The sequence below is a fragment of the Perognathus longimembris genome, chromosome 13, assembly GCF_023159225.1.
Source record: "Perognathus longimembris pacificus isolate PPM17 chromosome 13, ASM2315922v1, whole genome shotgun sequence".
Taxonomy (NCBI): domain Eukaryota; kingdom Metazoa; phylum Chordata; class Mammalia; order Rodentia; family Heteromyidae; genus Perognathus; species Perognathus longimembris.
The window spans coordinates 47,988,450-48,015,410 of NC_063173.1; the positions used below are offsets into that span (position 1 = coordinate 47,988,450).

The 26,961-nt window shown below is 52.5% G+C and overlaps 1 protein-coding gene across 5 annotated transcripts in view; it reads left to right on the top strand.

The window, feature by feature from the left end:
* The first annotated feature begins 2,332 nt into the window (after window positions 1-2,332).
* Window positions 2,333-26,961, top strand: part of Dgkz (diacylglycerol kinase zeta) — a 32,844-nt gene continuing 8,215 nt past the window's right edge. Inside the window, exons 1-7 of one of the 5 annotated variants that reach the window (XM_048359470.1) lie at window positions 4,586-4,687; window positions 22,141-22,865; window positions 23,160-23,268; window positions 23,745-23,840; window positions 24,082-24,159; window positions 25,312-25,368; window positions 25,682-25,750. In XM_048359470.1, the coding sequence (XP_048215427.1) occupies window positions 22,159-22,865; window positions 23,160-23,268; window positions 23,745-23,840; window positions 24,082-24,159; window positions 25,312-25,368; window positions 25,682-25,750 (1,116 nt within the window). In that variant the 5' untranslated portion in view covers window positions 4,586-4,687; window positions 22,141-22,158. Of the gene's footprint in view, window positions 2,509-4,425; window positions 4,688-22,140; window positions 22,866-23,159; window positions 23,269-23,744; window positions 23,841-24,081; window positions 24,160-25,311; window positions 25,369-25,681; window positions 25,751-26,961 lie in introns of those variants that run through there. The other 4 variants (XM_048359471.1, XM_048359472.1, XM_048359473.1 and 1 more) reach the window with 4 other exon arrangements.

Genomic DNA, 26,961 nt, shown 5'->3' on the forward strand with positions numbered 1-26,961 from the left:
TGACTGAATCTTATTTATTTTATAGCATGCATTAATTAAACAGGCTATTGGGAAATAATTATGTCCTAATCACAAGAGACACAAAGACAATTCCAGCCCCAGGTTTTGGAGTCAGGTGGCATTGTTGCCTTCTCTTTGCAGGTTTGGGAACACAAACGTTTATTGAACTGAACTGACACTGCTTCTGTCCTCGAGAAATTCACAGCCTTGCTGGAGTAACAAACACATACACAACTTAAGAACTAATTATAGAGCAGTGTGATTGAAGAAGGCTTTAAAAAGAAAAAAAAGAGGGCTGGGAATATGGTCTAGTGGCAAGAGTGCTTGCCTCCTATACATGAAGCCCTGGGTTTGATTCCCCAGCACCACATATATAGAAAACGGCCAGAAGTGGCATTGTGGCTCAAGTGGTAGAGTGGTTGCCTTGAGCAAAAAGAAGCCAGGGACAGTGCTCAGGGCCCTGAGTCCAAGGCCCAAGACTGGCCAAAAAATAAATAAAAAATATATATAGGGCTGGGGATATGGCCTAGTGGCAAGAGTGCTTGCCTCCTATACATGAAGCCCTGGGTTCAATTCCCCGGCACCACATATACAAAAAATGGCCAGAAGTGGCGCTGTGGCTCAAGTGGCAGAGTGCTAGCCTTGAGCAAAAAGAAGCCAGGGACAGTGCTCAGGCCCTGAGTCCAAGCCCAGGACTGGGCCCCCCCCCCAAAAAAAAATATATATATATATGTATGTATGTATGTATATATGAAAAAAAGAGCAAGAGAGAGGAAGGGAGGGAGGGAGGGAGGAAAAGGAAAGAAGGAAGGAAGGAAAAGGAAAGAAGGAAGAAAGAGTGCTTGAGGAAGGTAAGATTTACTCCCCAGAACCTAAAGCTAAAGAGTAAGTATATGAGGCTGGGAGTGTGGCTTAGTGGTAGAGTGCTTGCCTAACATGCATGAAGTCCTGGGTTCAATTCTTCAGTCCCACATAAACAGAAAAGGCCAGAAGTAGAGCTATGGCTCAAGAGGTAGAATGCTAGCTAAAGAAGCTCAAGGACATTACCCAGGCCATGAGTTCAAGCCCCAGAACTAGCAAACAAAGAATAAGTAATTGCCTTACCTGTTACTTGCCCAGTCTCCATGTTGAGCTCAGACTCCAGTGGTGGATAGCCTCTAGAGAGCCTTCCAGATCCTTCTAACAATCCCTGAGCTTCCTGTTTTTCAGCCACGCTAGCCCCCCCCCCTTTTTTTTCTTGCTATTCCTCAAATGCAGCAAATACATTCTTTTCTCAGGGCCTCTGCTGTTACTATTCCTTCCACCTATAATGCTAGTCTCTCAGATAGTTGCATGATCTGCCACTATGATGTATTTGGGTCTGTTCTCAAATGCCCCTCAGAGAGACTCTGCCCAGTCTCTGTTTTTGTTTTTGTTGTTTCTCTTTTCTTCATAGTGCATCTTATTGTCTGCCATTGATTATATCAGATGCAGATTATTCATTTCCTGGATGTCTTCTCCACTGGCACCTGAGTTCTGTGAGCCCCACTGATTTCCCTCACTGTTACATTCTCCTACAATGTGCAATGCATACAAGATATCAATAAGTATTCATTGAATTATCTGCAAACCTTTTCACCTCTCATTTCTCCCAGATATAACTCCACAAGTCTGAATTAGTATTGCATTTTCCAGATGAGGAAACTAAGCCTCAGTGAAGTTCCCTGTCACGTGCATTTTGTTCCTTTGTCTGTTTATAGCCTATCTTATTCCCAAAACAACTGTACTTGACTCATAGAGGTTTAATGACTTGATTCATGTCACACAGCTGGTCAGGGAGAGAAAACAGGACATGAACCCTATGTCTTTGGGCTCCACCCTCTGCTCTTCTCCCTACATCACTGAGTAGGTCCCATGTGCCTGATCTTGTGTTCTACGGAGAGAAAAAACTGCCACCACTGTGGATTGGGAAGCCTTTGCCAGCAGACCACAGGCTTGTCATAAGCAAAGGCCCTTGGCAAGACCAAGAGGTGATAATCAGAGACGTTACTTAAAAGAAGAAAGCCAGATGGGGGACTGAGTGTAGATTCTAGCCCAGGCAGGCCTGATGGCTTCCTGGCAGCCTCTTACTCCTAGGGCTGTCTCCTGGCTGCTGGGCTAGGCTTGTCCCCACCTGCCCCTCGCCTTCCCAGGCAGCTCCTCACCCCAGCCAGCCTCCTGCCCCAGCCAGCGGAAGGCGCCTACCAGCCCTGTGGCCCTCTGCTTGGGCGGCCAGCTGGTCTCTAGCAGCCCCCCCCCCGCCCCCCGCCCCTGGTCAGGAAGTGCCGAAAGAGGAAGAGAGTCGCCGGGCAGGATGAGCGCACTGGGGGCTGGCCACAGTGTCGGGGGAAGCTGCGATGTGGCCACAGCTCTGGGCCCCAAGGAGGTGCTGGGGACAGAAGAAGGGGAGCTGCCCGGGGCACTGAGGCAGATGTGGCGCTACCGCTCCTGGGACGTGCCACAGATCCCAACCGAGGCCCTCCAGACACAGTAGGTACACGGGTGACCAGAGAGTGGGCATGGGGACCTCCACCCCCTCTCTCTGGGGTGGAAGGGTGGCAGATGTGGGGCCCCCTGACCGTTATCCAACAGTTTTGTGGAGGCACAGGCCACAGAGGAAGGCACAGTAGGAGCAGCTCCGTTTCCATTGTTGGGGGACAGAGGGTGGAAGGCTGAGAACTCAGGAGACTACCAGTCCAAGGAGTTAACATAGGGGGTTTTGGGGAGAGGACTCCCCCTCCCCAGGAGCGTGACATTCTGTGTTGGAAGTCTCTGAACCCTCTGCAGGGTCTGTGTGAACTCAGTGGGATCTTCTGCCGCCTCTAGGCCTTTCTTTGGAGCTTGATCTAAGAACCATTGGGAAACTTCTCCCAAGAAAACTCATGCACCCCAAGAGGTCAGGTTCAGGCCATTTGTGGATTTCTCTTCTCGCTTCCTGGCTCTGCTGGCTCCAGGTGCTGGCTAGAAGGCTGGAGTTGCACTGTCCCTCTCCAGCTCCCCTGGGAACTGGAAGGGAGGAGAGGAGGATGCTTGGCCTCTGGGTGCTGGCTATCGCTCAAACTCCCAGGCTTGCTCACAGGTCACAGCCCCCGAATCTTGGCTATTTGTGTCTGGCTCAGGCTGGAAAAGTGGTGAAAGTGAAGGCAACAGGATGTGGCTTTAACAGAACAGAGTGCAAAATGAAACAGCGGGCTATAGGGTACCATGGTTTGGGGAGGAGAAAAACCCTGGTTTCCAGCTTCATGGCCTTCCTACTGCCACCCTGCAGGGGTTATCAAAGTCTACCTGAATCATGGATTCTCAACATGTGTGATTTGAGTCCCTACAAATGACCATTCTGGTTCCAGTAGCTCTCATTTCTAGAGGACAACCCCTGCTGCCTTTAGGGGCGTGTATGTGTGTATGCACATGCACGTGTGTGTATTAGAGGGCTGTAGTCCTGTAACCACTGTCCTGGAGGTGTTTGTGTATTGGAGATAAATGTGTATATCTTATAAGGATGTGTAGGTGCATGAGTGTGTGAGCTGTAACTGTTGTCTTTTTGAGTATGTATTTGGGTGTGGAAGAGGTTTGCAAGTGATTCCAGTAGTAGAAGAGATCGAGAGGTGCCATTGGACTTTGTGCTGGGAAAATTCTATATGTTAGGAGTGGGTGATGGGGTGAAAGCTACTGTGAATATCTGTGGAAAGATCACTTTGAGACATATTTAAGTTCTTTGTTGGTGTGAATGAGTGAGGGTCATTAAAAGATTTTCCTCACTGGGTGTGAGAGGCTGGGTTGGGGAGTGTGAGCTTGAATAATGAGTGAGCTTAATTGTGTGTGACAGGCTGGTGATTCCAAGTGCATGGGAGCATTGTGTGACTTTTGGCTCGTGGGTGTGAGGGAGAGCCAAGGGGTAAGGGTGGAGACTACATGAGTGATTGAGAGGACACAGGGTGAGCGAGAAAGGCATATTCCTCGGGTGGGAAGGGAGGTGGTGACAGCTGCCCTTGTGGGTGTGCACTTGTGATTGTGTAGGTTATTTGATGGAAGAGGGCTGAGAAGAGACCATTGTGCATCTGCGCGCGTGTCAGGCCAGGAAATTCTGATCTAGGCAGACCGGCTCGGAGTTGGGGAGGGGGCGGGGCCTCTTTGGGCCCGCCCCCAAATAAGCCACGCCCTCGCATCCAGTCGGGCGCGCTGCGTGGCGGGCTGCGGTCGGCAGAGGGCGCCGCGGGCCGGGCGCCGCTGCGCGGCCGAGGGGGCGTGCTCGTCGGCGGGCAGGCAGCGGCCCGGCCAGCTATGTGGGGTCCTGCGGCCGGGGCCGGCGGTACTTCCTGGAGCGGCAGCAGCGGCGGCCGCTTCCCGGGCACCTGGGCGTGGAGCGCGGAGGCGCGCGGCGCGGGGCGGGCGGGGCGAGCGCGCGCCATGGCCACCGCGGGCGGCGCCGAGCCGGCGTGCTGAGCCCCGGCCGCCGGCCCGGCATGGGCGTCTCCTGCGGGCCCGCTGCCGGCCGGGGCTAGGGCCGGATGGAGCCGCGGGACGGCAGCCCCGAGGCCCGGAGCAGCGACTCCGAGTCGGCCTCCGCCTCGTCCAGCGGCTCCGAGCGCGACGCCGGTCCCGAGCCGGACAAGGCGCCTCGGCGGCTCAGCAAGCGGCGCTTCCCGGGGCTGCGGCTCTTCGGGCACAGGTGAGCGGATCGGTGGCGGCACGAGCGGCGCCGGCGGGACTCCGCGCCCGACACCCGGGGACACTCCTCGGCCGCCGGCGGCACGCACCCCGTGTGTGGGGGTCTCTGCCCGGTACCGACGGGACGGGCGACCGCGGCGTGGGCGCAGGGTCGGGCTCCTCCCCCAGCACCCGGGGAACCGGCACAGGAACGTGGAGGTCGAGTAATGCGCTGCACCTTGATCGCCGGGGCAGGGTCAGCGCCTGGTTCTCCAGCTGGGAGACGCGGTCACCCTAACTCCTAGGCACCAGCCGGCGGGCCCCCCCACCCCCGTGACTTCTGGACACTGATAGGACCGGGTCTCTCCGAGCCTTACGGCACCAGTGAGGCGAGGGTCACGGTGCCCTTTGGGCTTCCGTGGTACCTGTTTGCTTATGACTGCCACTGTTTGGCCTCTACCCAGTGTGACCACTATGGTAGTGACATGACACATGGCTGGCCCCGGAACGCTGGCCGCTGATCTAATTGCTTGCTCAACATTTTAAGCTGCTTCTTGGGTTTGGAGAAGCTTGACCACCTACTCTATCTCTTAATGAACTGGGAGTCCCCAGTGACATCCCTGCTAGGTAATCTCTCCTCCTCCTCCCACTCCCTTTCTCCCTCCCTCCCTCCCTCCTTCCCTTACCTCCTGTCCCTTTCTGGGAAAGGGGTAAAGTGGGCTGTAGTCTAGAATCTGCTAGTTGTCCAAGCTCTATCTTGCTCCCTACCTCCAGCGCTCCAAATATCACCACATCGTGCCTGTCACTGCACATTGACTTGCAGCCAATCCGCTAAGAACCCCAGAGCTAACTCGGACTGGACTCTGATCACCTGGACTCTGCCCAAGGCCTCCCTCTCATTTTTCTCCATCTGCCCGGCTTCACTATATTTGGCCTCTCCTGTGCTTTGCCCTATCTGTCCCTTCCCAGGGTAGACCTCACCTTTCAATAACTGGGTGTTTTTCTCCTGTTCTGTGGGTCAGTGGCCCTGTGGTACAGACCTATGCCCTCTAGCTATCTTTCCCTCACCTGGGCACTGCTCTTTACACCTGCAGTGTGTCCCTGAGCATACCACACACAGAGATCTGGATCTTTACATACACTGGCAGATGGAACTCCTTGGGCTTACAGGCTTCAATGTCATGTAAAACAGGGCAGGCAGTACAGCTTCAAGTGCTCGTGTTTGTCACCCACAGCCCTTCAAGATGGAGCAGATACACCCATTTCTGCAGGATGTAGCCTCCAGTGTTCACAGGCTTGGGAGGGGCTCCACTAGAGACTTCCTGTCACTACCCACGGGGCACCAAGTATTGGGCACTTCTGACATAGCTGCAGCCCCTTCTGAAAGGCACAGATTTGTATATGTAAGGATGAGCCTCAAGCACATTGAGGATGTAAGAAAATTAACAGGTACCTTTACTTTTGTTTGTGTGTGTGTGTGGTGCCAGTACTTGGAGCTTGAACACGGGGCTTTTTTGCACAAGGGTAGTGCTCTTGAAGTGGGGCCACACTTTCACTTCCAGCTTTTTGCTGGTTAATTGGGGATAAGTCTCATGTACTCATCTGCCCAGGCTGGCTTTGAACCCCCAGGTCCTCAGGTCAGCCACCTGAGTAGCTAAGATTACAGGCATGAGCCACCAGTGCCCCATCTTACATAATTCTCTTTTTTAAAAAAGACAGGAAAGAAGGAAGGGAGTACAAACAGGTTAGTTATTTTTCTAGATGAAAAAGAAAACCACAGGGTCAGAGAGAAAAACCTTTTGCCTGGAGTCACACAGCAAGCGAGAAGCAGAGACAGCGTTTGAACCCCACCCAGTTAGTCTGATTCCGAAATCCATCCCTTTCTCTTTACCAGGATCACAGAGACCTGGAGAGCTTTAAGTTCAGATTCCTAGATCTCTTGGCATGTCTGGCTTATCAGACCTGGAAATGGGACCTGAGCTTTCTTTCTTTCTTTTTTAAACATCCCCAGGTAATTCTGATGTGCATAAAGTTTGAGGAGCACCTTATCGCATCAACCCTGGGATGGGGCGTGACCTGATAGGATGCCTAATGAGATGAATATCAAAGAGCACCTCTGGAAGCCTGGAAGCACCATCCCTTGCTTCATAGCAGTGCTCTGAGGGTAGCGGGGCTTTCAGAGATGAATGCATTCAGAGAACACAGCAGAGAGAACTACTTTCCCTGGCAGAACTGGGAGCTCAGACTTAGCTCCAGCTGGGGCTGGCCTCTCTCCCTTTACTTGATTTGATGGTCAGGTGACACAGGGGGCATACGATTGAAATAACGTCCATGCTCTGGGCTCTTCCCTCTTTTATGCTGCTCATGTGGTCCTGTCACTGTTCATTGCTGGCGGCCCGTTGAAGCCCTAACTGCTCTAGCTGAAGCCATCTCTCCATCTTCTCCCAGGTTCCATGCTTATTTTTGTTTGTTTGGTTTTGTTTTGTTGCCAGTCCTGGGGCTTGAAGGCCCTGGCTTCTTTTTGTTCAAGGCTAGCACTCTGCCACTTGAGCCACAGTGCCACTTCTGGCTTTTTCTATATATATATGTGTGTGTGTTGAGGAATCGAACCCAGGGCTTTATGCATATGAGACAAGCACTTTACCACTAGGCCATATTCTCAGCCCCCATGCTTATTTTTAACCTAGCACTTCCCTCTCCTTGAACACCCACACTGCATCTCCCATCCTGCTCCTCCTCGCCTTACATCCATACCTCAGACCTTGGGTGAGGGGCCTGGGAAGTGAATGGGCAATGGCTAGAAGGAAGGTCAGATAACCTAGGTTGTGGTGGTGGTGGCTGCTGCAGCTCTGTTAAAAACCCTAGGTTAAAATTTGTGTGTGTGTGTGTGTGTGTGTATGTGTGCGTGTGGGGGGGAATCTGTAATGGCTGCTATACCTTGTGGTGCCACATACTGACCATTGCTTGATCCAGTCAGAAAGAACAGTCTTTGTAGCATTTTCCTTAAAAAGCCATTTCCTTGAAGCCTATCTCTCCTCCTAAATGTGATATCATCCTGGAAAACTGGGGAGCAGATTTCACCCTTTTTTTTTTTTATTTTTACTTCAGTGGGACACAAAGCTGAGCTGTGATCCTCCCCACCCCCGTTTCCATCCTTCCTCATTTCTCCATGCTGAGAAACTTGAGCCCCTAATGAGGTGTCAGTCCTTTAAACCCAAGACTTGCGGTCTTCCTCTGGGCCAGCCCGTCTCCAGTGGGAAGGAGGATGCCTGTCTCCTCCTCCTGCTCCAGGACCCACTAGGAGGTGTTCGGACTCAATTGTCCTCTGGCCTGGTTCCAGCAGCCTGGTTTCTGGCAGGTCACACAGCTTATGGATTAGCTGGTTTTGCACCCCAGGGGCATCAGAAATTACCTGGCACCTTGCATATTTAGACAGAAGGAGCTCTGGCCAGCAGAGCCCCTGGGAGGGTAAACATCTGCTCTGTGGTCCCCTGCCCTTCATTAGTCTTAAATCCATAGGCTCCCAGAGGGCAGGAGATGCACCTGTGGAACCAGTTTGACACAATAGATCTTTTTTTAGAGCTGATCCCACATGGGCCTGGTGAACAAGGTCCCAAAGTCAAGGCTGGCCGTGGGTGCCCGCCAGGCACCCTGAGTGGAAGCAGCCAATTTGGGTTGGTTGGGGGATGTCTCTTATTCAGAGAGCCCAGAATCCCTGTTTATGGCGCCAGGATGTCTGGAAGTAAAAGGAACCTCTTTGAGTGGTTTGTCTCACTTTGGCTAATGCTGGGAACAGCCCAGGTAGCCCTGGGAGGTAGGTCCAAGTACAGGTCCTTAAGTTCCACCCAGTGTAGGGTGGAAGGGACCTCAATGACTGAGTTGTGTATCTTATACTCTTTTCTTTCTTTTTTGGGGGGCCAGTCCTGGGGCTTGAGACTCAGGGCCTGAGCACTATCCCTGGCTTGTTTTTGTTCAAGACTAGCACTCTAGCTCTTGAGCCATAGTGCCACTTCTAGCTTTTTCTGTTTATGGGGTACTGAGGAGTCGAACCCAGGCCTTCATGCATGGTAGGCAAGCCCTCTACCACTAAGCCACATTCCCAGTCCCTGTATCTTACACTCTTATTTCTTCCACACACAAGGCCATGTGCCAGAGGTTGGGAAATTAGGATAGGGTTCTCCTGGTCTCTTCTTCAAAGTGCCTGGCTCAAAAGTGGGTAGGGGATGGGCAATTTCTGTCATTTTGTCTCTGAGCCATATTCCCAAAAGGTCAAGTCCCAGGGGGTTGTGGAGCCACCCAGGATTTGCATTTGGCACTGGACAGTACAAGAGTGAGTGTCTGCTCAAACAAAGACAGAGAAAGGACCACCCTAGGTAGCTGAGGCTTAGCCTGCCCTCATCTTCTGGGGGCCTCTTCACAATTTTCAGTTTCCCCCAGAGTAGAAAAGGAGGTTAGCTCATCTTGAGGCTTGCATTGATCTGGCCCCTAAAAGAAACAGGGGCCTAGGTCTCTTCAGAAGCTACAAAGGCAAGAGAGTTGCAAGGTCCTGAAGTTGACCCTGGGGCCTGCCCTGCAATATCACCAGAGCAACACAAGAGGGCCACAGCTGCCATTGGGGGAGGACCGAGAGTGAGGTTCTCCTTCCAGCCAGTTCACTTGCACCTGTTGTGGGTGGCCCAAGGCTCCTCCTACTGGCTAGCTACCTGATACTCTAGCTGCCAGAGTAGAGCCAATTAGAATGCTGCAGAAGGGTGTGCTTCCTATCACTTGGCCCCACCCCTCTCTGTCCCTGAAGACAGAAGCCCTGCTAGGTGGCCTTGACTCAGCCAAGGTCTCACAACTAGCTGGGCTTCTTTGGGACTCCCGCGCTGTTATGCCATCTCTTCATTTGTACCACATCATGGCACCCCCTAAGCCTTCTAGGACACCTCCCACCCTTTCTTCTGCTTGTTCTGGAAACTGCTGCAGCCACCTGGACAGTCCTCAGTTCAAAGAGAGGACAGTATGTTCCATACCTGCCTCCAGGCTCATGGCTCCCCTCCTTCCTGGAGCCTCAAGCCTCCCTGGATGCTGTCAGACACTCACCATTTCATACTCTCACCTCTACGTTTCACGTGGGACCCCCAGATACAATTAGACTATCAGCCCCACATCAGGGCTGCATGACCTCCTCATCCTCTGGCTCTCAGTATAGGGCCTACTTGACACTCAAGTCCAAACAGGAAAAGCATAGGCCAGAGCAGAGATCCAATGACTTGAAGATCACCATTTTGTCCCTTTACTCCTTGCCGCAGCCAGGCCGAGCCTAGAGACAGGGTTAGGAGGAGAGTACAAGTCTGAGTGAGACCAGGGGCTCTGGTCCCCAGGGAGGGTGGACTCTTCTTCTGTATGCACCTGGGCTCAGGTGAGTGATGTCCATTCATCTCTTTCTGGCCACTAGCAGGTGCCAGAGGTTTGCAAGCCCATAACTCGTATGCAGTCATTGCACCATCATCATAGCTGGTTTGATTCCCATTTTTACAAGAGGAGGCTGAGACTCAAGTCTATACTCTGGCCCACCATCCTAAAGTTCACACTGGACCCTGCCCTGCTGATGTCCACTCTTTAAGGTATCTCCATCACAAAACTGGCCTGAGGGGTGTCAGCACCCCAAAGGGCACAGTGAACTTGTCTTGTGTGGAAGTGTCAGGGGACCCATGGGGTGATCTGCACCTGGACACTTAGGGGAGTTTTGCACCAGAAACCCTCACTGGAGGAGGAACGGGCTAGGCTGTAGAGAGGCTTAGGTAGGTGCCTGGGGCCCCATGGCCAGATGAGGAATGAAGAAACACATCTGTATGTGACCTTTTAGCTGGCTTAATTGGTGCAGGTGACAGAAAGCTTGACAAATGAGTTCAAAGGAGCCCCTGATTGCACCCTCTCCTTCACACTCGGAGACCTGTTCCTTCTGGCTCCTGGCAGCATGCCTGTTCAGAGCTCCCTCGGAGAGGCCTCTCCCCAGCTAGAGCTGAGCCCCATCACAGCACATTTGAAAATAGCTGTCTGGGAGCCTGGGCCGCCCGCCCACACTCCCAGCATCTTGCGGGTTAACAGCTTGCCTGTCTCTCCCCCGCCCCTCCTTCCCCAGCTTGCTGACATTTTATAGAGAGAGGCGGGGGCGGTTGTGAAAGGGGCAAGCTGGTTCCTGCTCCCCAGCCTCCGTGGGCACCCCACTGACACAACCTGTGGCTGCCTACCCACTTCTGGAAGGCGTCCCTCAGGGAGAGACCTGCCTCCATGCCTGCCCCAAAACAATGCCGGCAGGAGTGATACACCCACCAAAACCAGCCAGGGGAGAACCCAGGGCCCCCTGCGCCTCGCCTCTCCCTCTGGGTCTCTAAAGAAATCTGAAAATCTTTTTTAAAGCATGTTTGCAATTAGAATAATATATAGATTTTTTTTAAAGCAAGATTTCTACAAATGCTTTTCCAAAACGAGTATTAGGTATTTTCAAACAACTGGCAAATAACAAATGTAAACTTTTTACATTTGCTCAGAAGGTTCTGTAAATATACCATCATTCTTGCATATTTGATATAGTTTATAAATTTCCCTTTTATGTTGTCATTATTACCATGTGTATTCAAGTGCAATTTTTTTTCCTCCTCAAAGGGGGGGAAATAGAAGATGTGTATAGTGTCTACCACTTAGCTTGGTCATATGGGCCCATTAGTCTTAAAAATGGAGCGCCCATGCCCTCCCCAGAGGAAACCACAATCCTGATTTTAGTGTTTACTGTGCTCATATCTGTTTATAAAATTTCCCCACAGGTGCATCCCCAGCAGCGTAGATTGCTGTTTGGATGGTTTTTACTTTGAGTGCCGGCTCATGGATGTGAATATAGGTTTTCCTCTCCACTTTGTGTTAGAGATCCCACCATCTTAAGACATGAGCTCTGGTGACCTCACCTTAGCTGCCACCTGTGATTCCTTCTGGAACGACTTACTTGCCCAAGCTCTTGTTGATGCCCATTTTGGTTTGCAGTTTCTTGTCATTGCAAGTAATCCATCCAAGACTGTTCTGGTATCTTGAGGATTCTCCCTGCCAGTGTCCTGGTCACTGGCGTGTATGTATCTTAGGCTAAGATGGCCATTACCAAATATATTCTCAGTGGTTGTCCTAATTTTAGGCCTCTGGATATATTTGCTTTCTTTAAGCTTAGTGAACGAGGAAATGGTTTTCACAGCCACTTTCTCCTTTGAGCTATATCAGTCCCATGAGCAAGTTGAGGTAGGTTAGCCCCATTTATCTGTTCAGTTGAAGAGGTGAACTTGAGGTCACAGAGCGGGTTAGCAGCAGAACCCCTCTGGACTTTTCAGTCCGAGTCCATGGTGGAAACCTTTGTTCTCTGTGACTTTGGATTTCAGGCACAATTCTTGTTTGAGAAGTAGGAACTCTGAATAGGACTCATGGATCCAGGAAAGAGAGGTTAGGACATAGGTGCAGATAGTTGATTCTAAGAAAGTCTTTTAGGTGGGGGAGGAGACCCCTTTCTTGGCTAGGAACCATCACCCTCACGGCACTCTCCATTGGTTCCTTATGAAACCCTGTACAGCAGGACCAGGTGACACAGAATTGCAGAGTGGGTGTGATTTGGGTAAGATGTGGAGGGTGTCATATGTTTGGGGGCCATACCAGAGGGATCAGAAGGTTAGGGGAGTTCCTGCTTAAAGGAGGAGGGCTGCCTGCCTGTCCTGTCAGGTGGGGAATAGGAGTTCCCTGCAGACACAGGAGAAGGCAATGAGAGGGGCCCCATTGGGAGACTCAGGGGAGATATATTAGCCTTCCTTCAAAGATCAGTTTCAGTGCTGCCTCCAAGATACCAGAGCACAGAGTGACTTTCCTACCCAGTGCTAGCAGGAAGGCCTTAGGAGCTAGCAGGCTAGGCTGAGCCATCTGCTGTCAGCCTGACCCATGAGGCCAAGCATGAGCCACTCATTTTCCCTCTGTTCACGCTTCAGACCATGCCCAGCACACCTCCACACTTGGGATGCAATTACCAGCTATTGGAGGTCCCGGGGGTAGGGGAGGCTGCACACAGTCTGAAGGGGGACACAGACTTGTAAACCAGTGCTGCTGGCCCAGAGCAACAGTGAGAGGCCCTGAGCGTGGGAGCAGCTAGTATTCCCCCCTCCCTCGGGGTTAGATCCAGTGTCTGAGTCAACTCAAAATGAAAGGGAAGAGGGACAAGTATTCAGACTCTAGGGGCTAAGCACAGAGGCACAGTTTTCATAATAGAAGCTTCTAGAAGTAGAGAACAAGAGCTTGAGAGTGTGGACCTACTAGGTGTGTGTGTCTCATTTTCCTCATTCACAATATGAGGAAATAGGTAATGACTGTAACACACATTAATGATTGTAAGACACATTAGTTAGTGACCAAGTGATGTATGTATTTGCTGAAATATATATATTAAAAAAAGAAAAGAATCGGGCTGGGGATATAGCCTAGTGGCAAGAGTGCCTGCCTCGTATACACGAGGCCCTAGGTTCGATTCCCCAGCACCACATATACAGAAAACGGCCAGAAGCAGCGCTGTGGCTCAAGTGGCAGAGTGCTAGCCTTGAGCGGGAAGAAGCCAGGGACAGTGCTCAGGCCCTGAGTCCAAGGCCCAGGACTGGCCAAAAAAAAAAAAAAAGAAAGAAAAGAAAAAGCTAGGCCTGGTGGCACATTTCCGTATTCTCACCTACTCAGGAAGTAGAGATCAAGAGTAGCACAGTTTGAGGCCAGCCTGGGCAAAAAGTTAGCAACCAACAATCCAGGCCATGGTGGTGTGTATCTATCATCCCAGCTATATAGGCAACTTAAGAAGAATTGTGATCTGAGACCAGCCCTGGGCAAAAATGCAAGACCCTATCTGAAAAATTAATGTTAGGCTGGGAATATGGCCTACTGACAAGAATGCTTGCCTCATATGTATGAAGCCCTGGGTTCAATTCCTCAGCACCACATATATAGAAAAGGCCAGAAGTGGCGCTGTGGCTCAAGTGGCAGAGTGCTAGCCTTAAGCAAAAGGAAGCCAGGGACAGTGCTCAGGCCCTGAATCCAAGCCCCAGGACTGGCCAAAAAAAAAAAAAAAAGTATTAAAAATTAAAATTAATGTTAAAGCAAAAAAGGGTTATGGATGTGGCTCAAGTGGTAGAGTCCCTAGCTGGTAAGCACAAAGCCCTGAGTTCAAATTCCAGTATTGTTTTGTAAAAAAAATAGCAGAGGTGGGAGAGAAGGAGACTTGTTGGCTGCCAAGTATAGGGTATCATCAGCAGACATTGGGGAACAGGAACACCTTAAGTGAGTAGATGCTCCTGAATGCATTCTGGGGGCATAGTTGTGGGAGAAGGCTCTAGAGGAATGACTTGGTCATTGTACATTTCTCTAGGTCCGAATAGGGCTAAACTCTGAGAGAAAGGTTGAGGACATGTCATCAAGGAGCTCCATTAGGGTTCTGGCCCAGCCCTCAAGTATGTACACTACCCCCACCTTGTGATTTGGTGTTACCCAGTCCTGCTGTCCCGGTTTCATAAGGCTGGCTATTGAGAATGTGGAGAGGGATCGCTGGCTCCCAGCCCAGAAAGGGTCCTCCTGCTGTCTCTCCTGGACTCTCCTGTCCAGGAGAGGAAGATAGCCACCAAAACAAAGGCTGTTACCATCCCCTTGTGCCCAGCAAGGAGAAGTGGCCTGGCTTGTAGCCAGACCTTGGTTTGGTAGCCAGCGGAGGAAGCCCTTCTCTTCCCTGAAGGTCCTGACCACTCCCCAGCGGAATTCCTGTTCCTTCCTCCTGGGCTATCTGTGGTGGTAAACACCACTGGCTGCCAGGCCCTGTGCTGGCAAGCCCAGCCCATGTCCCTATACCAGGTGTAGTGGTCTGGCTCTGAACCTGGGAGAAGCAGGCCCTCCAGGAGCCAAGTGGGTGTCAGCCCAAGTGGGGCTGGCTGGCCTGGGCAGCGGTGAGTGGGTGGGCCGTGCATAGCACATAGGGAGGGATTCCAGGCAGGAGGTATGTGAGGTGTGGGGCACAGCAGGAGCTGGCCACAGTCAGCCAGGGGGACAGGCTAGCGCCATATTGCAGAAGCCACAGTTGCCAAGCTCAGGAGTGGAGGTGTGGCTCAAGTGAAAGAGCAAGTGTGAAGCCCTGCATTCAAGCCCCAGAATCAGAAAGGAAGAAAGAAAAAGCCCACTCTGAAGCACTGGGTCTCAAAGTGTGGTCTCGAGGATGTCCTTGACTGTTGAAGGGGACGAGTGACAGCAGAACTGTCTTTTTAGTCCTTTTTTCCCTGCTCCACTATACTTGCATTTATTGGTGGGGCTTCAGCAGAGGTGGGCAAGACTGCCAGTACATTCACACCCACCAAAGCAGTACCTGGCAGCAGTCCTTCCGTGCTGACTAAAAGAAGAGGTAAACATTATTAATTTTGGCCAGGCATGGCAGATTACACCTATAATCCCAGCACACCAGAGTCTGAGGCAAGTGTATATTACAAAATCTACTCCTTTGGCTGTATATTTTCAATATCCTGTGTGAAGAAATGAAATTCACACAAGACATTTTTGCTTCATGCCGAACTGGCAAGGAAAAGCTCTTCAGGTGAGTATAGAGCTAGCTGGCCCATGCCAGTTGATTGGGGGAGGGAGGGGAGCGCCAATCCTGGGGCTTGAAATCTGGGCCTGGGCACACTGTCCCTGACCTTTTGCTCAAGGCTAGCACTCTACCACTTGAGCTACAGCGCCACTTGCAGCTTTTTCTGAGTACATTATTGGAGATAAGAGTCTCACAGACTTTCCTGCCTGGGCTGGCTTCGAATCGTTATCCTCAGATCTCAGCCTCCTGAGTAGCTAGGATTGCAGGTATTAGCCACCGGCACCCAGCAAGAGCATCATTTTTACTTGAATACCTGACAAACTAGTCAGACTAGGGTGTCTGGCAGACATTTTTCCAGGAATGAGTGAAATGAACCCTGTTACTTCAAATACAGTATCAGCATTTGTTGCCAGGGAAAAAAATTGAGAAAAAAATAATTTCAGAAACCTTGTATCCATGTTCTAGGGCCTGACAGCTTCCCAGTACTTAAAACTTCCTGGTGAGATTAGTAGTGAGAGCAAATGTGATCTTTTGATATTGTGTAATAAAATGTATTAACATGTACAAGATCTGCATAGCTCAACAGACCAATGATGGAGGTTGTTTGATGATGTTACAAAATGTCCCAGCTACTCTGGAAGCCTCGACAACATCTCAAAAGCAGAAACTCTACAAAATACAGAAGCACAAAGTTCATTGCACTGTTTCCGACTCCACCTTGCACTGAGCTTTTAGGCACCTGCCATAGTTTGAGATAGTAGCAAAAATGATATCCCTCGGTACCTGTCAGGCTGGATAGCTGATGCTCCCATTTCACACTACATGGCAGTGCAAAGGCAGTTTTCTACATGAGTTTCAACCAGAATACCCAGAGTCCCCTCTGGACATAGTGCAGGGCTAGATGCCAAGTGAGAGTCCAGCTACCATGAGTAAGCCAGACTTAACTTAAAGATGCTTCTGAAAACATGCTTTTCTTTGCACTACTTTTTTATTTTTGGTACCAATACAGGGGCTTGAACTCAGTGCCTTCGTGCTGTCACTGAGCCTTTTTACTCAAAGCTAGCACTCTACCACTTGAACCACAGTTCCACTTTAGCTGTTTAATTTTTTTTTATTTTGTAGTTCATTGGAGATAAGCATCTCACACACTTTCCTGCCTAAACTAGCTTTGAGTCTCAATCCTTGGATCTCAGCCTCTTGAGAGCTAAGATTACAGGTGTGAGCCACTAGCACTTGGCTCTGGCTGCCTTTTTTTTTTTTTTTTTTTTTAAGTTTAGGAAATGTGGCTTCCTTTTTATAAATGTGTTCTTTCGGTTAACATGGATTCGATTTCTTGTTTTTAAACCTTTTTTAAACATTTCATCACTTATATGTGGTAAATATTAATTATTAGCACCTCCCGGCCAGACAGAATCCTTTCTGAATATTTTTGTAATTTTGAAGAGTGCTGTGCTAGGAGATCTGGGGTTTGGAAGATTGACAGCTGCTGGGAGGGGGAGGGGGGGATTCCAGGTAGGATACTTGCAGCAGGAACTGGCCTCTCTGAGGCATTCTTTAGCTGGCCTGACCTAGGGTAACTGCAAGGCCCATTGGCAAGTCCTTAGCTCAGCCAGGCTCCTGGGAGCCACTGTGCCCCGCTGTCCAGTGGGGACAATGCAGCTGCCTGCACTGGGGGAGTTACCAGCCTGCTGTCTCATAATGCTGGCTTTAAAAAAAAGTAGAAATAAGGCTTTCTAAGTCATGAGACACCCCCACAGACATTTATTTTTGTGGTTATTGGTCTGAAGGAAGTGTGCTTAGCTGCCCAAGACCCCAGAAAACATGTCTAGTGGACATGAGAGGACATTAAGCACCCCTTCCTTAAAAGGAGCCTCCCTCCCTCTACCCTCCCAACCCAGACCCAAGTCTGCAGAGCAAGTGAGGCACAGGTTGGCTGCTAGTTGGGCTGTGGCTCCTGTCTGGCCTTGGCGAAGAGGAGCCGGGAGCTGGGGCCACATGCTGCCTGCTGCCGGGTGCCTATCCCATGCAGAGCCTGGAGCTACCACTGGGAGAGGAAGTGCAGTCAGTTACCAATCGGGCTATTTTCATAACGGCTGAGGGGAGGGGGAGGGGGCGGAGGAGCAGCTACTGCAGCTTGCTCTCCAAACTAGGACTTGCTCAGCAGAGGCCAGCAGTCCAGAGCCGGAGCAGGAGCCGAAGCTGTCCCTGGACCCTGGGCCCCCACCAGCCTCCACCCTGCCTTCCAGATCAGGTCAAAGGGGCCCCAAACCTTCTCTACCTCCTGCTACCTCCCTCCTTTGTCTGTCTGTGTGGGATTTGGGAAGGGGAGAACAGGGTAGGCCTGGGCACCACCATCCCTAGATGAAGGCCTCACCCTGCCAGGCTGCCCCACAGCTGATGGGAAAGGAATAGGTGGTTGAACTCCTACCCTACCTGAAAGATGAACTCTTCCCTGGCCTCATTCTCCTACTGCACAGCATGTCCCCTCCCCGCCCCCCCCCCCCCAGTTCCTTTGTGCATTGTTGCTGTTTGATTTAGGATCCTCTGCTCAGGGGTCCTCTCGTGAGTGGACCTGGGGAAATGGGCACCTGCCTCACTAGCCCACTGTGGCCTCTCCTCCAGCTTTCCTATCCCTCCAGCTGATCCTAGCCCTGGGAGTGGAGTGACCAGAGATCATTTCAGGCCATAAGTCCCATGGGGAGACCGCCAAGGCCCCCTGCTTTGGGGCTTCTGCAGCTGGGGTCACCATGCCTCAGGCCCAGCCTTCACAGAGTGGGAGCTGCAAGGTCCTGCTCATGGCATGGAATGGGAATTTAGATGGAATGCCACAGGTTTCCTGGGCAAGCTCCTCTAGAGGCAGAGGGCTCCTTGGGGGATACCCCAGGCTCCCCTTGACAGGAGCAGATACCCAGGTGGCCCAGGCCACCCAGCCTTGTTCCTCATATGCTGAGTGGTGACCACCCTGGGCACTCCTGCTTCCCTTTCTGAGTTTCCACCCCACTGTGGGCAGAGATAAACCCCAGGAGGGCTCACAGGCCCTCCTCTGTCAGGTTTCATCACAGGCCTTTCATCCATTGTGGCAGAACCTCCCTGTGCTTGCCTTCAGAACTAGGAGGCATGACCTTCATGTAGCAGACAAGAAATTTGGAACTTGGAAAGACTGGTTTATCAACCCAGGGTGGAAGGGGCAGGTTCAGGATTCTGAAATACTTGAGGCCTAAGATGGTCTTGCTGGGACAGCACTTGTCCTTTCTAGCTGGTAGTTGATGAAGCACTGGGGTCCATTAGTGCCTGCGGCCAGCTGCCTTAGCTTGGCTGTGCATGGCCAGATACCACCGCCTGTCCTCCCACACGCGCTTAACTTACCAGACCCCTGGTAGCAAGCTGGAGGTTGATGGACCCTCATGAGCTTTCTGCCAGTCTACACCCCACTCTCCACCCCACCCCCAACCCCCGTGTGGCAGGCTTCCTGCATGCTCCTCACCAGGAAGCCTAGAGGCTGGCGGACATTTTGCTGTGCTGTTAGTGTCAAAGTCCTGTGGGCCCCTGCCAGTGACCTTTACTTGTACTGTGTGTGGTATGTTGGAGGTGACACAGAGCACGAGGTGAGAAGAAGCGGCTGCTCAGAGCTCTGCCATGAGAAGAGCTCCCCACCAAGGCTTCTGATTAGACTCCGGAGGAGCAGAGCTAGGAAGTGGGGCAGGCAGGCAGGCAGTTGCTGACCAGAGCACAGAGGTTTCTATGGAGACCAGAGGCCAGGAAGCATGGGACCTGGGGGAGGAGGGCAGTAAGAGCCCAAAGAGGGGATAGGTGCACTGCAAGACAGCTTGCCGTAAAGTGCCATCCAATCCAATAGTCTCCTTGGACAAACAGGGAAATTGAGGCTTTTACATGGTCACACCACTGGCTTGCCTTACACTGTCCTGGGGGGAGAGGGATGCACTCCACGACAGCTGAGGGAAGCCCATGGGGTGTGGAGCCCAGCTCTAGGGGAGCACCTGCCGGCTGACCCCATGTCTGTCCAGAAGGGAGGTGCAGGCCCCCTCTCCCGGCCCTGTTGTCATGCAGGTCTGGCCCAGCAGGCAGGGCCCAGCCCTCACCACTGCCCAGAAGACACCAGCACCTCCCCCACACTCACTGTGGCCCTTTGTTTTCTGGGTGACACTAGCATCAGGCGGTGTGCGTCTGGGTGACTAATCTTCTCCAGGCTGGGCAGCTGTCACTGAGTGGCCTAAGCAGAGGAGTGGGGAAAGCTGATACCCCGGGGAGTGCTGGCAAGTCCGTGGCAGCGTGGGCAGTGGGGCCTGCAGGCTCCTCTTCCCAGGATGCAAAGCAACCCTGAGTTCGGCAGACCTGGGTTTAGGATCCAGCTGTGGGCACATGTCTCTGACCCTCAGTTTTCTCATCTCTATAATGGAACTAGCAGCCTTCCTGCCACCCTGCCTCCCTCATAGAGTTGGGGAAGGAAGCAGATAAGTGTGACAGTGAAGGGCTTCCAGGGCAGTTCTGGAGCAAGTATTGACTAAGTAAGGTGACTATTATTATAATAGTTCTCTTAACTCATCTCACCTTAGCTTCCAGGTCTAAGAGGAGCATCCTGTACTCCTCCCATCCTGGGAGCAGGCTTTGGCATAGCTGAACTCCAACACTTGCTCCCCACTGGCTGGGCTGCCTATGGGCTTTGAGCACATTGCCTCTCTGCGCATCAGGCACGTGGTACCTGCGTCTTGGGATGTTAGTGATTACTAAATAAGTGCATAAAGAGCTTGATACTGAGTGAGTCCAGTGAGTGTATCTGGGATGATGCTGATTGGATGAGGAAGCCAGCTTTTTTTTCCTGGTCCTGTGGCTGGAACTCAGGGCCTAGGTGCTGTCCCTGAGGTTTTGTGCTCAAGGCTAGCACTCTTAACACTTTAGCTGCATTCCCGGCTTTTTCTGGTGATTAATTGGAAGTAAGAGTCTCACTGAGAGTTTCCTGCTTGATCTCGCTTTGCACCACAATCTTCAGATCTCAGCCTCCCAAGTCACTAGAATTATAGGCATAAGCCACCAGTACTCAGCAAAGCCAGCACCCTTCCTCTGTCCAGTCCATCTGGTTTGAAGGGGTACTTCGTGGCGTCATGAACATGCTTTCCTATCCCAGATTCTCTCATCTCTGCTTCTCCTGCATGATAAGCCAGAGCATGGGCTCCTCATACCCCGCCCTAGCCCAGAAACCCTCGGGGCAGTAGAATAATGAGCTGAGCCAAAAGAAGGTGCTAGACATGAAGCTGGGGTGAGTCCAACCTGTTCTCTGTGACATTCGTCCCTCCTGCCCACTGCTGTGTGGGACACCACTCCATGGCCATTGTGGCTGAGCCCTCAGCAGGCAGAAGTCTTCTCCTGTCCACCAGGCAGCTCTATTCCCCAGCTATAACTTGGGCCCAGAGACTCCTCCCACTATTCTATCCTCTGGCCCAGGCCCCTGGAAAAACCCTGATAGAAATGTGGGTGTCGGGCTGGGAAAATGGCCTAGTGGCATGAGTGCTTGCCTCATATACATGAAGCCCTGGGTTCAATTCCTCAGCACCACATATATAGAAAAACAGCTGTAGCTCAAGTGGCAGAGTGCTAGCTTTGAGCAAAAAGAAGCCAGGGACAGTGCTCAAGCCCCAGGACTGGCAAAAAGAAAGGGAGAGAGAGAGAGAGAGAGAGAGAGAGAGAGAGAGAGAGAGAGAGTGAGAGAGAGAGAGAGAGAGAGAGAGAGAGAGAAATGTGGATGTAGAAATGTGGGTGTCCCTGGGCTCTTCTCTGGGGACAGCACCACTCTGAGCTTCCTGCCATTTCCCTAGTGTCGTGAGGTGCAGGCACAGGAACCTGATGCTAGTGGCCAGGGAAGGAGAGAGGGCAGAGTGGAGGTGAGGAGCAAGATGAAGGAGTGGACTTGGATGGCAGGGAGCCCCTGCTGCGAGAGGGTGGTTCTCACAGCCCCTTTCTCCCAGGAGTAGAGAACTAGGTTGGGGGCTGGTGCTTGGAACTGTGAACCTTGGGGCATCTAGTTCCTGGAACCCACAGGAGCAGAGCTGGTGGGGTTTGAGGGGGACATCATTTGGAATGTCTGGACTCAGGCCCTGCAGAAAGTGAGACAGAGCTGTCGAGAACTAGGAAGTTCTCCTCATAGAACTCCATGTACCCAGAATCCAGGCTTTTCTTTGACCCAAGCCTCTTGCTGAGTCCCCGAGTGCAGACAGGAGCACTCCTGGGGCGGGGGGGGGGGGGGGGGGCGGGGGGGAGGCGAGGAGGGATGACTACTATCATCTTGAGTGGCTTTCCCCAGGTCCTCCAAGCAGACATCGTTCCCCCTGAGGGGCAACCTTCAGCCTGACCCAAGGCTGGTGCTGAGGAACTGGGGGTCTTATCTCCCCTGAGTTCTTTTGCAGAGAGCCCTGCTTTGTATCATTGTTTGGCTTATGGCCAATGAGGGGGTACTGTAAGCCCAACCTGTTCCATGTTGGGGACAGAAAGAAGGCCCAAGGAGAAGGCCAGACCCCACCTAGAGCCTTACCCTCTGCCTAGGTTAGCTCTGACTCCCAGCTTGCCCTTTCTTTTCTTTTCCACCAGTTCCTAGCAAAGGAAGTGGAGCCTCATAGGCAGTGGGCTCCTGGTGTTTGGGCAGGAGGAGTGCCCCCTACCTGCGGCGGCCGGAAGTGCAGCTGGGGAGTGTCTGCTCACACAGCTGTGGGCATAGGCTCCCCACCAATCCCCTAGTTCCTACAAACACTGTTCATGGAGGCCAGAAGCCAAGGTTATCCCCGTCCCTAACTACATGTCCCTTCACTAACCTGGCCCAGCTCCTGACGCTCTGGTCTGTGTGCCAACAGCCACCAGCCTGTGCCTGCATGGAGACGTTCTTTAGGAGACACTTCCAGCGGAAGGCCCCGGGCCCTGGAGCCGGGCAGCGGTGGCCCGGCAGTGTGGGGTTGCCCACTGGCAAGGCCCGGCGCCGCTCCCCCGCGGGGCAGGCCTCCGCATCCCTGGCCCAGCAGCGCCGCTCCAGCGCCCAGCTCCAGGGCTGCCTCCCAAGCTGTGGGGGGAGCGTCAGGGCTGCCAGTCGCCGGCGCTCCAGTACCGCCCCCCCTGCCTGCAACCCTCGCTTTAGTGTGGAAACTGGGCCCGTCTTGTACCCCGCTGCTGGAGCTGCTAGACTTCTGGGTGCCCCTCTGCTGTTGGCTGGGCTTGTTGGCATGGGAGAGGAGGAGGAGGAGGAAGGGGTGGATGTGACAAACGCATCAAGTGCTGCCCAGCTGAGCACCAGGACACCAGGGCCCTCTCTACCCAGGGGTGCCCGCCCGCTGCTGCCCATACCCCGTTGCCTGCGCCGGGCCTCCTCCCACCTGCTCCCTGCTGATGTGGTGTGTGGACACACACTCTGGGGCCTGAGAGGCCACTATCGTCGCCTAAGCCAGCAGCGGCCCCTGGGCCCAAGAGCCTCAGGCACCACAGCGGGCTCCATGATCCCCACCCACAGGCACCGGCTGTCCCGTAGGCGACAGGTAGCCCTACGGCGCAAGTCAGCGGGACCACAGGCCTGGAGTGCCCTGCTTGTGTAGGTATAGCGGTGGCCAGCAGGGGCAAAGATGTGCTCACCGAGTGGTCGGGCTTGGGGCCAGGGTCTTGATGCTGCACCTCACCCAAGGGTGGCCAGCTCTGGGCAGTGACCAAAGCCAGTGCACTTCAGGAAGGCCTCGAGGAGGTTGAGCTACCTGTAGTAGCTCCGGGGTGCCCGGGCTGCTGCTGCCCGGGCAGTGAGGGCGGTCAGCCCAGGTGGTGGGGGCAGAAGTGCAGTCCCCAAGTGCCCAGCTGCCCCATGGCTTCAGCTGCCCCCCCTTTTTTTTTGTAGGAAAGCCATCACCAAGTCGGGCCTCCAGCACCTGGCACTCCCTCCTCCTGCCCCTGGGGCCCCATGCGGAGACTCTGAGCGACAGATCCGGAGCATTGTGGACTGGAGTGTGAGTAGCTGGGGGCTGGGAGGGGTGGGGGCACCCGCACGCTGCTGGCTCTGGCCCCTGGGATAGTTGAGGGGAAGTAGTCTTTTTTTTTTTCTTTTTTGCCAGTCCTAGGGCTTGAACTCAGGGTCTGAGCACTGTCCCTGGCTTCTTTTTACTCAAGGTTAGCATTCTACCACTTGAGCCACAGCACCACTCCTGGCTTTTTCTGTATATGTGGTGCTGAGAAATCGAACTTAGGGCTTCATGTATACGAGGCGAGTACTTTACCACTAGGCCATATTCCCAGCCCCGGGGCAGTAGTCTTAGTGGTGTCAGGGCAGATTTCCTGGAGCTGGCTACCTTTGGTCCTGAAGAGGAGGACGTTGAGGAAAAACTGGGCCACTAGAATACAGTTGTCTTGGTTATCTCCAAGGGAGGGTTGGAAGGGCAGGGCAGGGGCTGATGACTGGGCTGACCATGCTTCATCCCTGCTGTAGGAGTCAGCAATATATGGGGAGCACATCTGGTTCGAGACGAACGTGTCGGGGGACTTCTGCTATGTTGGGGAACAGTACTGTGTAGCCAAGATGCTGGTGAGTCCTGCTGCCCCCTGGCGGTGGAGCAGGATCTAGAATTCTGCCAGCTACAGCTACAGCCCTTCCCCGAGGCGTGCCCAGGTCTGCCAGAGGGTGAGCACGCCCGCTCTGGGCTGCTGTGGGCTGCTGTGGACCTGACATCCCGGGCAGAGGGCGCTTGTGCTGGGGCAGATGCAGAATTCACCACTTTCTCTGAGGCAGTGCCTGGTGCCTCAGGGATGCTCTGTTTGTCCTGCAGCAGAAATCAGTGTCCAGGAGAAAGTGTGCAGCTTGCAAGATTGTGGTGCACACCCCCTGCATTGAACAGCTGGAAAAGGTGTGTGGGACTGCTCAGCCTCCCTTCCCCTCCCTTAGGATGATGACACACTCTGGGCACACATTTGCCCATCTATACACGTGTATCCATATTACACAAAGACTACCTGCCAGTCTGGGGTGACCTAGCATGCCTGGTAGTGATGTCAGAGACTATCTACGTTTGAACTTTAGCTTCCTCCTTCCCTCTTTTTTTGTGCTTGTCCTGGGGCTTGAAATCTCAGCCTAGGTGTCATCCCTAGAATGCTCATGGCTAGCATTCTACCATTTGAGCCACAGCTCCACTTCTGGCTTTATTAGTGGTTAATTGGCAATGAAAGTTTCACACACTGCCTGGCCTGGCTTGGAACTGTGATCCTCAGATCTCAGCCTCCTGAGTAGCTAAGATTGCAAGTATGAACCACTGGTGTTTGGCTTATTATGCCATTTATCATGTCTAGACTAACATTTAGAGACCATTGAATTTCTGATGCTTCATTGCTCAGCTGTGATTTGGCCAGTTCTTGTGTCCTTCAAACCCCAGCTCTGTCCCTTACATGCTACTTATGCAGAAAACAGACACACACACATACACACATGTACACTAGACCACAGTCATCTGCAGCTTGAGGCATGTCTGAACACTCTGCTTCTGGATGGAGGGAGAAGGGAAGTCAGAATTGGATGGGGGGCTGGCATGGAAAGCTAGGCCAGTGTTCGGCAAAGTCTGCAAGACTAGAAATGGCATGAATAAGACTAGCATGAGCTGCTTTCCACAGACTGAATTGTAGAGTAAGGCTTTCCTATGGCTCTAGAGGTGAGGCTGAAGCAGGATTCATTGAGAAAGAAGTAAAACAGCCTCATCACAAAAGGTGCCAATAGACCTATGTTCTGCACATTAGCCAAAGGCCTTCAAGGGTCAGGCAACAGTCTGCAGGCTGGAATGGGTTCCTGCCTTCATGTGGGTTGAAAATACCAGAGGGCAAGGAGACATGGAGTAAAGCAAAATGTGGTCCCACTTTACTAGGAGACAACCTCTCCATCCTGGGGTCTTAGTCACAAGAAGGAAAGAAATTTCTTCTTGCCAGTGAACAAGACTAGGGCTCTCTGCCTGTGAGATGACTTGGGTAACCCTGTCCCAAAGGAATCACTAACCTTTTGTAATATCTCACAGATAAATTTCCGCTGTAAGCCATCCTTCCGCGAGTCTGGTTCCAGGAATGTGCGGGAGGTAAGCAGCTGAGTGATTCTAGTCAGGGAAGCCCCAAGTTCCTATATCCCTGCAGTGCTAGCAGCATGCCACCAGGGGGCTCAGTTCCTTTGGCAGAGGCTCTCATGTCTCCCAAAGGAGAGGCCTGCTGGCCATGCGCAGCGGGTGGGGCGCTGTGAACAACTTGAGCCTCGAAGCCCACATCACCACCTGACTGTAGAAAGCTTCCTGGGGCCCAGCTCTCCCTGCCGAAGCATTGCTCAGTGTGGGCCCAACCTGGGCCATGCCCACGTACACCCCTTGCAAGCTTTAGTGACATTTCTCTCCTCCCCAGCCAACCTTCGTAAGACACCACTGGGTACATAGACGACGCCAGGATGGCAAGTGTCGGCACTGTGGAAAGGTAAGGTCTCTACCCAAGGGTGTGAGCACTGACCACGGCCCTAGAGTTAGTCCCATGTAAAGCTCCAGCTGAGCTGTGGCACCAAGTCAGCCCAGTCTGGGAAGATTTTCACCGGTGCAGTGTGTAGGATCTGCTAGGAACTTGTGGGGAGCCCTTGAGGACCAGGTAGATGTTCCATTCATTTGTTTGACAGATGTTTATTGGGTTTTGTTTTGTTTTGTTTTGTGGCCAGTCCTGAGCCTTGGACTCAGGGCCTGAGCCCTGTCCCTGGCTTCTTCCCGCTCAAGGCTAGCACTCTGCCACCTGAGCCACAGCGCCCCTTCTGGCCATTTTCCATATATGTGGTGCTGGGGAATCGAACCGAGAGCTTCATGTGTAGGAGGCAAGCACTCTTGCCACTAGGCCATATTCCCAGCCCTGTTTATTGAGTTTTTCATGCCAAGTGCTAAGCTGGATGCCGGGTTCTCGACCTCCTAAGGAAGGTGTAGCTTGAGGGGAGACTGTATGGAGGGCCTTCCGCAGCACACCCCTGTTGAGTTGTTTGGCTCACGTGTTTGCTCTCTGTCTCCTCAGTCAGTACAGCTCTCAAAGGTGCAAGCATTCATTCTTCCACTTATTCTCCATGCCCAGCACACAGTAGATCCTCATTAACAGTTTGGGAGTGAATAGGCAAGGAAAAAATGCAAGGCTATATAGTAAGGAAACAGCACAGCATTTTCAGGGGTCTAGCCAGGTGTGGGGGTCAGGAAGGACGGAAACCCTGAGTCAGGCAGGCATTGCTCCCAGGTCCTCCAGCTATGTGGGCACCTGGTGCTTTGAGGTTAAGCGCAGCCGACCACTGGCCCCTTACAAAGCATCCCTGCCTTTGCGACTGATGTCTCCCCCTCCCCCCCATAAGTAGGAGAGCGGACATATATTCTGGGCTATGAGCCTTTTAAACAATGGAAACACACGCAAGTGTCATTGCAACTTTTGTAAATAGTGTTCAATAAGAAAGCTGCAGAATCATATATAAAACATAATTCTGTTATCATGGAAGTTAGAAATGCAAAAATGCTCTAATCCAATATACAATAGAGTTATTAGCATATAACTTTGGCTTTATGAAACAGAATCCAAACTAACTGTAGCCTAAACCAGACAGTCTGTCTCCACTCCACAGACTAGTTGGGGGAAGGCCGTCAGGGACTGGCCTCCTTCCATGATGTTGT